At 39.1% G+C, this 15,369-nt stretch overlaps 1 protein-coding gene across 1 annotated transcript; it reads right to left on the bottom strand.

Moving 5' to 3' along the window:
* Positions 1 to 3,440: 3,440 nt before the first annotated feature.
* On the bottom strand, positions 3,441 to 9,492 carry LOC113533212 (C2 calcium-dependent domain-containing protein 4C). Its single transcript, XM_026925176.3, has 2 exons — positions 9,061 to 9,492; positions 3,441 to 7,002 (listed from the first exon to the last, which is right to left on the bottom strand). Exon 2 carries the CDS (start codon positions 6,964 to 6,966, stop codon positions 5,695 to 5,697), a length of 1,272 nt encoding a protein of 423 aa, XP_026780977.1. The 5' UTR covers positions 6,967 to 7,002; positions 9,061 to 9,492; the 3' UTR covers positions 3,441 to 5,694.
* Between the last annotated feature and the right edge of the window lie 5,877 nt (positions 9,493 to 15,369).

Raw genomic sequence — 15,369 nt, 5'->3', positions numbered from 1 at the left:
GACAATTTAAATAAGGAGCTAAATGCATCAAGTCCCCAATTTATCTGACTAGAATTATAAGATAAGCAAGCCTCCAAGCTAGGGCTTTTAATGAATTTTGGTTGTTTTATCCAGTTGAAGTAGTTTCATTTTTCAGTTTCTCTCAAAATATCACTTCATTCTACTGAGGACAAAATCTACGTTCTATGATTCCTGGTCCCTTAATGATTTACAGTATAGTCTCAGTATCTGGTGTCATCCAGATGCGGATGGGTTCCCGTTTAAGTCTTGTTCCTCTTAAGGTTTCTTGTCGTCTCAGTGAGTTTTTCCTTGCCACTGTCATGTCTAGCTTGCTCCTTAGGGATCGAAATCTACATCCAGATTTCTGTGAAGCTGCTTTGTCTAATTGTTAAAGGCGCTACACGTATAAAACTGAAGAGAAATGAAATTCAAGCCAATTCTAAGACCTTTCATGTCAACCTATTGATATTTTGGTTATTCCTACCGATTTGCTGTTGCATTTAACCTTTTGCTCACCTTCTGTTAATGTCAAAATTGAAAAATAAGGTCAGTTAGCTTTCTGTTTTTTCCTCTTTCAGGTGCTCCTGTTCAGGGTCACCACAGCAGATCACACATCTGCATATTTTGATCCTGGCACAAGTTTTACTCCAGATGCCCTTTCTGACGCAACCCTCCCCATTTTCTGGGCTTGGGAAGGGCACTCAGAGTGCACTGCCTCTTGCAACTCTCCAGTGGCTAGGGTTGGTTCACTGACCGGGAATCAAACCCAGGCCGCGGCAGTGAGAGTGCCGCATGCTAGCCGCTAGTCCACCAGAGAACCAAGAAGAATGTCAGTGAATATTCATGGAAAATCATGGAAAAAATATTACTGGCATCATGGAATTATGGAATTGTACCTGGGGCTATTAAGTGCTGAACAGATTTGATCTAGCAATAAGTGAGAAACCCACTGTGAGCTACATTGTGATCACAGTTCAAAGGGTGAACCAGTTCAATTATTCATTCATTTGTCTTTAATTTAAAATCTAAACAACAGTAAGATGAAAATCTTCATGAGTGATGCATCATAAGAAAAACTACATTAATAAAATTAGCTGTGTTTCTATAATTGTTTTTTTTTTTCACCTTAATGGAGTCGAAATCTCGAGTCTACTGCCTCTACTCTCAAGGCTAATTTTTTTTTTTTAGCACAAAACAAAAATCTGCTGAGAATGAGGTCTTTGGGTCTGAGTATAGGAACCACTGAGTAAGAAAGTTATTATTCTCCAACAAGCCCTTATTGAATCTGTGTGACTGCTGGTTTAGAAGATATATTGCAGGTTTCATGGGCTGAGGAAGAAGAAGTGTTGCAACCTTTGCCCTCAAGGACATTAGGTCCTGGCATGTTATAAAGAAGATTAGAAAAAACAACTGTTTAAAGGAGGCTGCAAAATGCGTATCTTACCAACTGGAGGCCAAACTGAGCTATACATCGTAGCCTTTGTTACCATGGAAACCCCAGAAGAAACCCTGAGTCCTTAATGTGATATGTAAAAGAGTAATGTTTATGCTGTCAGATACATCTTCCTTAGACCGCAGCATGTAAACCATTGGCATCTAATTATTAGTAGCTTATAGCATGTTAACTTTTATTACAATAAGTGTGGCTCATTTACCTAGGGATAAGGAATTCTAAATGTTTTCAGGAGCTAATTATTTACTCCATCAAACCTCATTTTCAGAGCTTATATTTAATTCTTCTTACCTTTGGGTTGTGTCAGCAGTTTCCCTTCAATGTAGTTACTTAAGTATAGCATTATATCACTACACTTATCTGTAGTATTTCACCTGATCTTGTCAGTTTTTAGATTTTTTCATCCCACCAATGTACCAGTTTATTTACTACAAGCTAGCTTGCTAAAGTGCTGAGGTAAATTTTGAGTTGTAACTACTTAAAATTCTGCTTACCATAGAACTACTTAAAACCATTGAGAAAATACTGACTTTCTTGCTTAGTACGAATAATACACTTGAAACCGAAGCCTTTTCTTGCTAACTTGACTAGTCACCAAGACATTTCAGTGAAGCTAGCTCTTTGCTAGTCATCTGAAAAGAGCATGCTAGTCAAGGCTGCACCTGGACACATGAGTTAAATATGTTGTTTTCATCCCTGTATTTTTCCAAGTGCTGTTTTGGTCTGTAAGGAAACACATGAGTGTGATAAGCCTGTGAGTGGGAGTGCGACATCTGTGCTGTGGTTCATTCAGTCTGTCTTAATTGGTTGATGAGTTGTTGACCTGCGGTTAACAACTAGCCACTCTTTGTCACAAGAGCTTGCTGGAGAGGTCCAGCCAAAGTTAAATTTAGATACTATGTATTTGTAGTACATAAATCACTGTTATGTCACTTGTACAGCAAAACAGTGTTGAAAAATGTATCAACAACCTTCTTTAGCTGTCATTTAATCAAACAGATACAATATCCCTGATGTAGCATTGTCCATTTACTAATAACAATGAATAGTGTTTAAAAGTAATGTTAAGAATTAGCAGTTACATTGATATACGTAATTGTTACATTTATGTCCATTATAGCTAGTGCTACTTTCAGTCTTTTAAATGTACAGCTTATTAATAGCTTTTACATTTTAAAGGAAAAATCCACCCTAAACAACTTGCATATTAATTTATTTTGTAATGAAAGTTTGAGTTTTTAATTTGCACTGCTTCATTCCTTGCTTCATCTCTACCTAAAGATAACAATGCACCAGCACTCAATTAGTACTTTAATCTATACAGCTGTCTCACCTACTCACCTGTACACTCTGCTCAAACAGATCAGCTACCATAGATTTAAATTTCATGTTAATGCCACCATCGACGCCATCATATTTGTCGTCTTGTAGATCGTTAACTAGCTGAGCCCCTGCTGTAACTCAGTGCATGTGCATCATATATTGCTCTTTAGGAGCTAACACTGAGACCTGACAGTTATCCCTTATGTTTGAGATAAAGAAAATTTTCTCCTATTAAATGCCACTGTAACTGTGCTTGTGATGTCAGAATGAGTACAACCACAAATCTCTCATGACAATACAGAAAATATAGCACCAACCAACAAATTAGCATCAGAATCACTAAACGCATCATAAATATTTCAGTATAAACATATTTAATATGTTTCAGGTTGGAGTTTTACTTGAAAGTTTCATAACTCTACTGTATATCCACTAAAGATTATGATTTTCTGTGTATAAAGCACAATAAGCATTTCAGTTTACTTATTTATACCATAAGACTACTGAAATTCTAAGAACCCAAATTAATTTATATAATATAAAAATTACAGGCTGTGCTCATTTTTAATATCGGATTTTGAAAGTGCTTTAAATGTCTATATCTGAGGATACGGATACTGTTACATTTTATTCTCCATTATGTGTAGGTGAAAAAAAGACAGCAAGAAAAATCACCATTTACACAACTTTTATTGAACGAGGCACCAAAATAGACAGGTCAATACCATGTTTCACTTTGGATTTGGAGGATCAATGGAAAATTGGAAAGGAGAAATAAACGTGAAACAGTTTCAGAAAACAGAGTCGGGCAAAGAATAAAGTCACTGCTAGAATCTCGGCTTGGTGTAATAAACAATAAAAGCCCACAATGACGAACGCATCCACTCAAAACCAACAATATCCACCTTCAGCATCAGAAAATATAGAAACACCCACACAATATAACTCGGAGGTACAATATTACAGTACGTCTATTTGGACTTAATAAAGGTAGTGTTGATAATGCATCTGCACACAGTAATAAGGGAAGAGGAAGGTCGCACACAGAGGCCTACGTCTTGACAGACAGAAGGACAGGCATCAAGTTCAGTGGATAGGCACTTTATCTTTTATATTCGGTTCTAAACACAAGCGCCAGACAGTTTAATCTCATCTACAGAAACACGGATAGTGAAATGAATATCAATCGAATGCCGTCACTGAGTCCTTTCATTTCCACCAAAGAGTGCAGGGCCTTCTTTCAGCCATTTTAATTTGAGAGATTTCAAGAAGTCAGAAGTCATTCCCCCTTGTGTAATTGTACTTCTGCTGTTCATGTAGAGAATCACAGTACCTGCCATTGAAGTAAAGCTAATAGGGAATCTAATACCTGCAATTTGACTGTTGCAAATGAGTGCTCAAAATAGAGCTAGAAATGTATGATTGGTGCCGTCAAAGTAAGAATTGTTTCGGCAGAAAACCAAGAAAATGGATTTAAAATGGTCTGGTTCCTGCAGATACTATAGAGTGTAAAATATAGGCTGTCAATGGATGACTCTCTCTCTCTCTCTCTCTCTCTCACTCTAGCAAGCCAACACCTCTAGCACCAAAGACATCTCTCTAATAGTTCTCACCCTTAGGAGTTATTACTAGCAAGCTAAAATTAGGTGATTTGTGAGATATTCAATTTAAAAAAAGAGTAAACAGCCAAAAAAAAAACAACAGCCTAGAAGTGCTATTGTCTACTAGACAAAGTCTGATGTCTGCCAACAGTGGCTTTAGCTTTCATTTGTGCTATACTGCAGAGACTCCTAAATGCTAATTAGATTACAGAGCTCTCAAGGCTCTGTAAATGAAAAATAAGAAGGCTTACAAGGACCCGTGGCCATTTTTGGCCCATTACACTGATGCTATTAAGATGATTTATAATAAGGAATTATAATTGGCTATACTGAAATCATTTGTTATGGCCATGGAAAAGTATAAATCTCAACTCCATAAAACAGTAAAATAAATATTGGCACTACATTATACAATTGTTATCCATTAGCTGTTCCGTTACAGCCAATGTGTTCAACAAGTGGTAAGAAAAAGCTTATGCATTTATCTGTGCAAGTTTGTCTCAGCTATACACATAAATTTCAACAAACATGCCAAGACAATTGTGCAAGTACTCAAGTATGCTGAAGGTCTGTCATACACACGTACAACATGATAAGCAATTATTTACATTATTCACAATTGATTGGTGTTGTACAATAAGTCTAATTAACAGATGTCCGTTTTGCGATGTACCAGTCGACATGTGCAGCTTATCTCTTTTGTAAGGCTGGAGGGTGAATTTGTCCCACAAAACTACTCAGTGAAAATAAGCAGAATTATAGCATAGAACCAAAGGACTATAAGCAAGAACAATTCAACAAGATCACTCACATGCTCCAGTGATAAGATTGAAGAAAAGGCTTACATGGAAAGTCTGGCACTACAGTGATAGCAAATACAAAAGTCTTTGTCACGCTCACAAGTTTAGAATTTCAAACCAGATATGAAGCATGCATTTGCATTTGCCATTGTGGCACTTCAAAGCCTCTTTGTACATGTGCACAGTGCAAAGCAGCTGCATCACCAGCTGTACAGATGTTAGCTGGCTTCTACAGACATGAGTTGCCATAGTGAGCCAGACACACACACACTTTTGAAAGGACACTTACAGCGAGCTTTATGTACAGTTCAAATACTGACACGCCCTGAACATACACACAGAACATGTGGACATACAGAACCCTTGTCAATAACACACTCTCAGTCTTCTAACTGGAAAGGTCACCTCTTGCAGCAGGAAGAAGGAAGGAAAAACATTACAGTGGACACTTTGTTTGCTCTGGATTCAGTCCAGGCTGACTGTACTTCCTGTTCAGTGGAGTCTGTTGTGGTTGGCACTAAAAGCCAGGCAGCAGATCTTTAAGGGGCACCTCCCTCTCCCCAAGCAACGTGTCCCGTTTCAGGCTGGTGCCTTTGTTGACCACCTTCATCTTTATCGCCAGGTTCTTGACCTGTGCAGCAGGCAAGGAGTCAAAGAAGAAGTCCTCGTTGAAGACAGGATTGCGGCTGTTTTTGATGATGTTGCTTCTCTGCTTCTGCAGCTTGCCTGGGTTCAGGTAGAGTGCCACACAGCAGTTGATGCTCTTCACATCAACCTGCTTATCGTAAAGGTCTTCAGCAGCAAGCACGCGCACCCGGAGCCGCGCCGCCTCTGTGTCGTAGTCCGTGCAGAGGCGCAGTGTCCCCCCTTTGTGCAGTTTGACAGTGTGCTGGGTGAGGCGGTCGACATTGGCGCCTGCTTTACGGCTTCCGAATGCAGGCGAAGGTGGACACCTGAAGCGGCGCTGGATGTTGGGGCTGGTTTCCACCGAGCTGCAGTCGTCTGTCGAGAGAGAGCTGTGGCGGGCAAAGGAGCGCTTAGCACGTGATACTTTAGCCTGGGTCTCATGGGTGAACATTCTAAGAAGCGAGGCTGACCTTGAGAGCAAGGGTGAGCCAAATGGTGATGACTCTGCTGAGGAGCATGTGTCGCTCTCGCCTCCACTGAAGTAGCGATAAGGGTTGGAGTGTGAGGTATTGCAGTCACCTGGGTTGAGGTGGTTGCTGTTGCCTTGTGTCTTGCGCTGAGAATTGGGGGATGTGAGCGGACTGGTGGGGTCACTGTGGAATAGCGACTCCTTGCGTCGTGTGTGAGGGCTCTCCATCAAAGTAGTAAAGCCATACGAGGTCTGCGCTTTAGGTACATAGGGCAAGGACATGGCTGTTTGGGACTGAGGGTCAGCGTTGGTGGTGAGGTCACCAACGTCACCTGCTGCCAAGTCATCAGCACTCTCGATCTGGATGATGTGGCGGTTGGCAGCCTTGAGCAGGTTCTTGGTATCCCCAGTGAGCTTGCAAATGAGGCGCGGGCTGCGTGAGCCACCCTGAGGTGTCTTGCTGCAGATGGTCTGCTCGGATGTGGAGGAGTGCAGCCCGTTTTTGGGCTTCATCTCTGGAGTATCAGCCTCCGGGGGGCAGCACACCAACTTGGGTGGGATGAAGAAGTCGGGGATCTTATCGGGTGTGAGCACATTGCTGTGGGTGGGCCCTTTGGACTGGCTGTCACCCGAGTCGCGATGACGGAGCACATTGCCTTCCACAGAGCCACGGATCTTCTCCAGGAGCCACATACTCTCTTGAGAAGGAGTGGTAGGAGGAAACAAACCCTGCATATGCACATAGGGGGAAATAGCACTAAAATTTACTTGCTGAAGATAATGACTACATCATCTATTAATGACAATATTGACACAGTACGTTTATTTTCATCTATTTCAAACACACTGTACAGCAACAGCAATTCCAACTGACACCTACTCTGTTGTGCTTTACTTTGGCAGTGTCAGTTCATGTTGCTATATACTAACACAAATTGGCTCCAGTACTACCCACACTCCTGCAATCTATTCTGAAGCCTGGAATCTGGTGGAAATTAAATGGTTTTGTTGTGAATTCTGATAACTTTCATGATGCAATGCACTGACATGTGGGCTCCACTTGGTGCAGTGCATCTGAACCTCTCTTACAATATCAGAAGTATTACAACAGATATCTAACATGTTTTCATACTATCATACATTTTTATCTTTTTTTTATTTTGTTGGTCCACAGAAGATATTTTCACATTTTCATGATTTACAAACCACAACAATAATTAATAACTTGATATCACTGGAAAACAAATTAATTGCTACATGGACCTTGTGACTAAGAGCCAAGTAGGTCAAATTTTGTTGCACTATTTCGGATGGTGATCTGTTGTATATAAATGTTAAAAGGGTGATACGGGTGTTTGGTTGGGGAAGTGAAATAGGGAGCGTTAATATAATATTGCGGTACACACCAGTAATGCAGATTCCACTTAGGAATGTTTAGGGGTTTGTTTAGACATTAGGATTCCTTAAGGGATGACCCAGAATCTTTTGTTTATAAGAGTTTGTTTATTCATTCATTCATTCACTCAGTCAGTCAATTTATTTATCCAGTCAAACAAGAAGCCTCCTGGAGACACCTTTAAGGGTTTGAATGGTGAGAAAATCCAAAGGACCCTGAACGTTTTGCTTTTAAGAGTATTTATTTACGTATTTATTTATGTAATTATTTATTTATTTTTGTTTGGCTGTATGTCTATCTATCTATCTATCTATCTATCCATTCACAGTGCCAATTATACAGGAAGGTTCCTGGAGACATTTTTAAGTGTTCAAAGGATGAGAAAATCCAAACGACCTGACCTTTCTTTTTTAAGTTTTTAAAATCTATCCATCCATCCATCCATCCATCCATCCAGGGGTCCAGGAAGGTTGCTGTGGAAACTGTTAAGGGTTCAAATTGTGTGAAAATCCTTCAGCCTTTGGTTTTTGAGAGTATTGTTTATTTATTTGTTGTTTGTTTGTTTGTTTGTTTGTTTGTTTGTTTGTTCGGGGGTCTAATCATACAGAAAGGTTCCTGGAGGTATGCTTCGGGGTTTGAATGGTGAGAAAACCCATAGGATCCCGAATAATGTCAAAATACCATCTCAAGCATACAAAAAATTAACTGCTACATGGACCCCTGGTAAACAAACAAACAAACAAACAAACAAACCAATAGACAGACAGACAAATAAATATCCATGCAGCTGTTAATATCTGTGCGCCTCTGGTGGTATTTTAACATATTATCTAGAGAGGTTCTTAAAATAAACAGTTTCAGGTACTTTTGAGTTTTTCTCCCCATTCGAACCCTCCTAGTGCCTCCTAGAACCTTCCTGTAAGACTGAACCCTAACATTTTCTATATTTCTTATATAATTTCTTTATGAACCCCCAAACCTTCCTAGTGGAATCTTCATTATCAGAGTGTACAGCAATGTATACTTAACAATAGCCTCCATACTTCTCCTCTTATTAACCATGATCAACTCTCCCTCTTTCACTCCCTAAACCAAATTCAACTTTTAATATTTATATACAGCAGATGACAGAAATAGTGCAACAACATTTAATCTACTTACTTGTTAGACAAAACTGACAGAAAGAAACATTTAGACAGAAAACCCAAAACAAAATTATTTCTTTTTCCATATAAAAATCGAGTGTGTAGAATGCACTTTTTAGGTCTTGCAGCCTCAGATGCAGCCGCATTCTAAAGTTATCTGCATTATTTTGCTCAGTATATTCTGTAGCCTCATTTACATGCAGAATGTTGCAGCGCTCATTTCTTAGCATTTATCAGAAAGCCTACCTGTTGAGCAGCTTCGGGGAACTTACTGCGAACCACTGCGGCGTCTGCTATCAGGTCTGGCAAATCACAGGTGTCTGCGTGCGTGTCCTTTTGTCCATGCGAGGTGTGCGGGTTTACTTGACTTTACTCAGCGTGTTAATCCGGCGCACGGACTAAATGGCGCACCGCGCGCCAGCTCCGCGCTTTTATCTCTGCACAGACTACAGCGCGCGCTCAGGGCAGCCAATCGGAGCGGCGCGTGGGTGCACGCGAGCTGTCCGGAATTGCGAGGAATTCACCTCATCAGGCACTTAATCAAAGCAAGGCATTAGGCGGAATGGCCATGCAAGCTCCACGCACGTGAAGCGCAAAAAAAATAACCCCTCACCAACTTCTACTACTACTGAGTTTTGGGTGTTAAAAAGAAAAAGAATTGTACTTTTACACGGCACGGTTGTGATTTCTAGTTAAAACGGTACAAAATATGATATTTATGATATAATTTGCAATATTTGCCCATAATCTAATCAGCACATGGGCGATGTTTCAATCTGAAGTTTACTGCAAGAGCGCGCGCTCTGGCGTCTTTCATAATCCAAACTTTGTGAAAGTTCTTTGGGAAAATCTCACTGGATTATCAAATTATATGATTGATCTCTCTCTCTCTTTTTCTCTCTCTCTCTCTCTCTCTCTCTCTCACAGACACACACGCGCGCAACAACAACAATTATTATTATTATTATTATTATTATTATTATTATTATTACCTCTATGGTATGCATCATGACACCTCTGGGTAAAAAAATGGTTTACTACTTTTTCAATTTAATATTTAAACCTAATCAGTATTTTAAAATACTTTTAATATTAAGGGAGTTGGGAGTTTTTTGTTTTTTGTTTTGGCAACAGTGTACCATAAAGGGAAATATTGAAACAATGGATGTTTTCATAGACAAAAAGAAAAATAGTTTGAAAACCTCAGTCTGCATAGCCAATAACTTTATGCATGCATGTCGACCAAATGCAAGTGAACTGTCTTACAAATGCATTGTTTAATAATCCTATTTTAATCATGCCTGCCACTCTACCTCCTTGTTTGCCATCATCATCATCATCATTACTAAATGCCATCTCATCTTCACTATCCTCCAATGGCAGTGCTACCTCTGCTTCTTTCAAGTTCAGTAGAACAAAGAGGAATTTATCTTAGAAGAAAGTACTACAGTTCTAACATAATATATGAAAAAAGAATATATATATACATTTAAAAATGGTTAATTTATGGCTATAATGCAAAAACACTGATTATTCAAACTATGTTGCTTGCAAATGCAATACTTAAATAGTTACCAAATAGTACTTGTGGGCTCATTTACAATGATTCATAACTGTGCACATAAAAAGAACTCACATGCTAGCTTCCTCTCTCTGATGTATAACAATTAAATGTGAAGTGTAATATATGTTTTTTTTTGTGATTTTAAGTGGTTCTGATATTGATCATTCATAAAACGGAGTCACTAAATACCAGAATAGGTTAAGAATCCTATTCTTCTATTCTATAAGAATCCAAATTCTATATGAATTTGCATTGCTGTGGCTTCATACACTCTCAGAAAAAAACGGTACTAAACTGTCACTTTCATTGTACCATTATCTTATGTAATTTTAATATCTATCTTTCACCTGGAAACCTTAAAAAAGATTTAATATATACAATATACATAACTGAACCCTAATTACAGAGTAAAGCATTATAGCAGCAAAGAAGGTTTCTCTCTGTCTCTCTCTCTGTCTCTCTGTCTCTCTCTCTCTCTCTCTCTCTTCTTAAAGAGTAGTTGTTCTGTAGCTCCGATACTCTAAATGTGTAACCCAATGTTAGACATTTCTGTAACCCAGTGCTGTAACAAGGGACTCTTGAACAACCATCACAGCTGTGGATCATTCAGGTAACAACACAGTATTAAGAATCAAGGGGATGTAAACTTTTGAACGGGGTCATTTTTATAAATTCAACTATTATTTTCTCTTGTGGACTATATGTAATCATCTTTTATGTGAAATATCTTATTCAGGTCAGCACTAAATAAACAATAATATGCATTTTGTATGATCCCTCTTATTTTGGTAAAATAACAAACATTTTGCAGATTCTGAAAGGGGGATGTAAACTTTTAACCTCAACTGTATATAAGAGAACACACAGTTTAATTTGGCCACACACTGTTCGGTTATTATGCTTCATTATGACCCAGGTTGTTATTAGAATACATTTTAATTAGAAAAATATTTTTAAAAAATAATTGCTTATAATTTGTTTTACTTTTCTGGAATGTATTTAGCTGTTTGCCATCAATTGATTTTAAAGAATGTTTGCAAAGATTACAATTATTTGGCCAAATAAGCCAATTAATATTAAACACCACAATCGACTGAAACATTTCATTGACATTTTTCTTTTAACAAAAATTACTCAAAGTGTATTTCTTTACACTGTAAACTCACCGACCAGTTTATTAGGAACATCTGTACCTGTTCATTCATGCAATTATCCAGTCAGTCAATCATGTGGCAGCAGTACAGATCTAAGTCTAAGTCAGAGCTGCTATTAATGTTCATGTCAAATATCAGAATAGGGAAAAAATGTGATCTCAGTCACTGTGACCGTGGCATGGTTGGTGGTGGAAGATGGGTTTTTTTGTGTATTTTCCTGGGATTTTCACACACAGCAGTCTTTAGAGTTTACACAGAATGGTACGAAAAACCATCAAAAAAAAAACATCCAGTCAGCAGTTCACTGGCCGGAAATGCCTTGATAATTAGAGAGGTTAGGTTTGAGCTGACAGGAAAGCTATGTTAATTCAAATAGCCACTCTTTACATCCGTGGTGAACAGAAAAGCATCACTTTACATCTTGGACTGGGATGGGGTACAAGAAGAACAGATTGGGTCCCACTCTTGTCAGCAAAGCACAGGAATCTGAGGAATCTACAGTGGGCACGAGTTCACCAAACCTGGACAAGACCAGGCGACATTTTTCCAATCTTCAACTGCAAGTAACAAGGCAACACATTTCTGTCAGTGGAGAGTCTTGGGGACTGGACTTGTTATTCAGTCGTGAAGACCTTTCGCCACTTATGAGCTGCTTCCTCAGTTCTACCTCAGTGTGTGACTCACACCTGTGGTGTCATGAAACAGACATGACACCCGACTGTCCAGAGAAGTGAATCGGAGTGAAACCACTGGGGTAAACATGTCAAAATGAAGTTGTAGGTAGTTGTCGAGTGCTGCAGATCTTCCCTTCTGTTCAGAGATGGTTATGGTCCAGTTTGACTTAGATGGAATGTGTACATCATTGTCCTCAAAGGATTGTCCCAGGTCCTTTAGTACACAGTTCGGTCCTGACCCGAGGAAGCATATGACAGCTATAGTTAGCTACGCTTGTCTTCTCAAACCCCTCGGCAGCCTTAGCAGTGAGCATGCAGTTTTAGAAATGCTAAAATGAACCTAACATTTGTATTTAGCTAGGTATAGCCAAATTTGGTGATAGACAAGGTTGTCTAAAGTCAGGTGCTGCCTAGCTAACATTGGATACCAAAACTCGAGTAAATTCTGGTAACATCCTTAGCTAACAACAAATTACGGAATCAATGCTCATTCCTAAAGGAGTCAGAAAACAAGAACCTGACTAGCTAACCAGTCCTAGTACAAAATCAGACTAATATTAGCTAGTTCGTGGTGTTGACCTAATGATGCATCCTGCTCAACCCAGAGACAAGGTTATGAAAATAACACTTACTGTATAATACTCAAAAGATCTGGTTAAAATGCCTACAACGTGCCAGTGGTTGGAGTAGCAAAAGGGAAGCTGCCACCCCGTGCCACGCCCCTGACCCTGTTATACCACAGGCCAAGTCCTCACGTATGTGCTACTTCGTCATAATTATTGGAAGTGAAATTGGTTCGACCTGCCCCAATCTGTTTCCCTGGAAACTTGCCGAGAGCTATGGTAACGCAGTTCTTCCTCTTGTAAAAGCGGCAAAAGCTCCTTAAAGTAATGTAAGTGAAGCAAGGACGCATTAAAATTAATGGATGGACAATCACATGCTTTTCTTGTACTGCTTGAAAAAACAGGTTGACTCAAAGACATGGTGGGTGAAAGTGTGCGGCACTTAGCTCACATTGCCGGGGGAAAATCAGCCACAATAAATGACTTGGTCTGGGCAATAAGGGAACAGTTATGGAAAATCCCAGCAGTGCAGAGGGAGTTTATTTCCACAGTTTGTATGCGCAATGCATCACCACAAGGGGAGAAAAATAGAGCTGTATCAGGATTAGACTTGCATGATAGGCAATTTTACACAGATAAATTGATCCATAGCATGGTTATTGCTCTCTCTCTTTGTGTGTGTGTGTGTGTGTGTGTGTACATATAATTGAAAATGTCTTAAATATAGTCAAATGTATCTAGTATATCTTATTATAAGATTACAATAAACCATATATAATTATTAAACCTATTTCTAGACATGTTTACTCATTTCTTATTCTAGAAAATTCTTCTTCTTTCTACAAATAAATGCTTAAAATTAGACTGGAGGTATAACAAGACTATTTCAAGCATGAAATGAGTAAAACTATCTAGAAATAGGTTTAATAATTATATATGGTTTATTGTAATCTTATAATAAGATATACTAGATACATTTGACTATATTTAAGACATTTTCAATTATATGTATATTTGGTTTACTGTCATTTTGTAATAGGAAATTCTAGATACATTTGACTATATTAAAGATTGTTCCACTTGCTAAGATGTCATTTTCACATGTATGTATATATATATATATATATATATATATATATATAAAACGTATGTATGTATGTGTGTGTGTTAGTGTGATGAGCACATTAACCCCAGTAGAAGAGAGTGCTCTCATCTGTTGCTATGGGCTTAACATTAAAATGCGATTAACTAATTGCCTAGAGAGGACTGTGGCATTACTGCAGTGGAGGTGCTGTGATGAGCACATCTATTCTAATTTCCCCTGGCTACCTCTCAACCCCCAAAACTGGTAAACATAGCAGAGTGCTGCTGCCACCCACATGCATTCTCTAAACCACCATATACAGAAAACATTTAAAAAACTCAAACCCCCAGCAGTGCATGGCTATTATTACAATCAGTCTGGCTCATTTTTATTATCCGTGTTTCAAGCATTTCTGTTACGTTGATAAGAGGCAGGTTAGAGAATTGCTGCTTTGCAAATATTGACTGTTATGATGGTAAAGGCTGAGATTGATGTAGGCCGAATGTTTTCATCCCATGACTCTGGCAGTTTACCTGGTAGCCAATCCAGTGATTAAGGACATAATGCATTTGACTTTTTTTCCACAAAGGACACTGGTAGCAGTGGAAAGACAAAAATACATTAATTCGCATTTTATATGGTGTATTCTCCACTGTCATTGTCAGGTCTCCGTTCTCACTGGCTGGCTCAGAGAACAGTGTCCCAGGAACACTGGGCATGAGGCAGGAACACTGGGCACAGTGCAGGAAAACGAACAATGTGGGAACAACAAACACTGAGAACACTGTCCTGGAAGAATGAGCATGAGGCAGGAACATTGTCATGGGAACAGTGAACATTGGAAACAATATCCTGTGATCAAGGACCACTGTAACACCAGGTGTGTGATGGGACACATCACACACATTGGATGGGATGCCATTCCAATGCAGAACATGATTCACACATGATACACATGATGCAATTTAATGTAGCCATTCCACCTACCAGCATGTTTTTGGGAGAAAACCAGAGAATCCAGAGAGAACACTACTACACACAGACAATAATTCAAGTTCAGGACTGAACCAGGGAGATGTGCCCACTAGACATAATTCAAAGAAGGAAAAAGACTTTGGCTAAGAGGCATGTAGGGTTCACACCATGCTAGAGTCTGCTTGGAACAGGACCAAGGCCACCTTGCTTAGACATTCTCTGAGCAATTGTTCTGGTCCACATTTATGTGTGATCTTACCTGTAAATGAACCACACCAAGGGAGGAAACACACTAGGGTTTGATTGGACTAAATGCTGCGTATGTGAAAGCCAGTGGCGGCCGGTGGTTTTTAAAATAGGGGAAGCACAGCTGTCTGTTACTGAAGTATATTTGTTTGCTTCATCTGTTAATCTGGCCTCCTGTTTAATTCTCAGTCTCTCCTCAAAAGTAAAAGCATCAAAAGTCTTTTCCAAAATCATGTTGAGACAATTAGTAATGTTGGTCAGTTTAGCTCCTAACTAACTAGCCTGATTTCACTAA

Source organism: Pangasianodon hypophthalmus, chromosome 21, assembly GCF_027358585.1.
Source record: "Pangasianodon hypophthalmus isolate fPanHyp1 chromosome 21, fPanHyp1.pri, whole genome shotgun sequence".
Lineage (NCBI taxonomy): Eukaryota > Metazoa > Chordata > Actinopteri > Siluriformes > Pangasiidae > Pangasianodon > Pangasianodon hypophthalmus.
The sequence above is the reverse complement of the archived record's forward strand: the minus strand, read 5'-3'. Positions and strand labels throughout refer to the sequence as shown.

Excerpts from the sequence above, each read along its gene's own strand:
- LOC113533212 (XM_026925176.3), bottom strand. The coding sequence starts at position 6,966 with ATGTGGCTCCTGGAGAAGATCCGTGGCTCTGTGGAAGGCAATGTGCTC.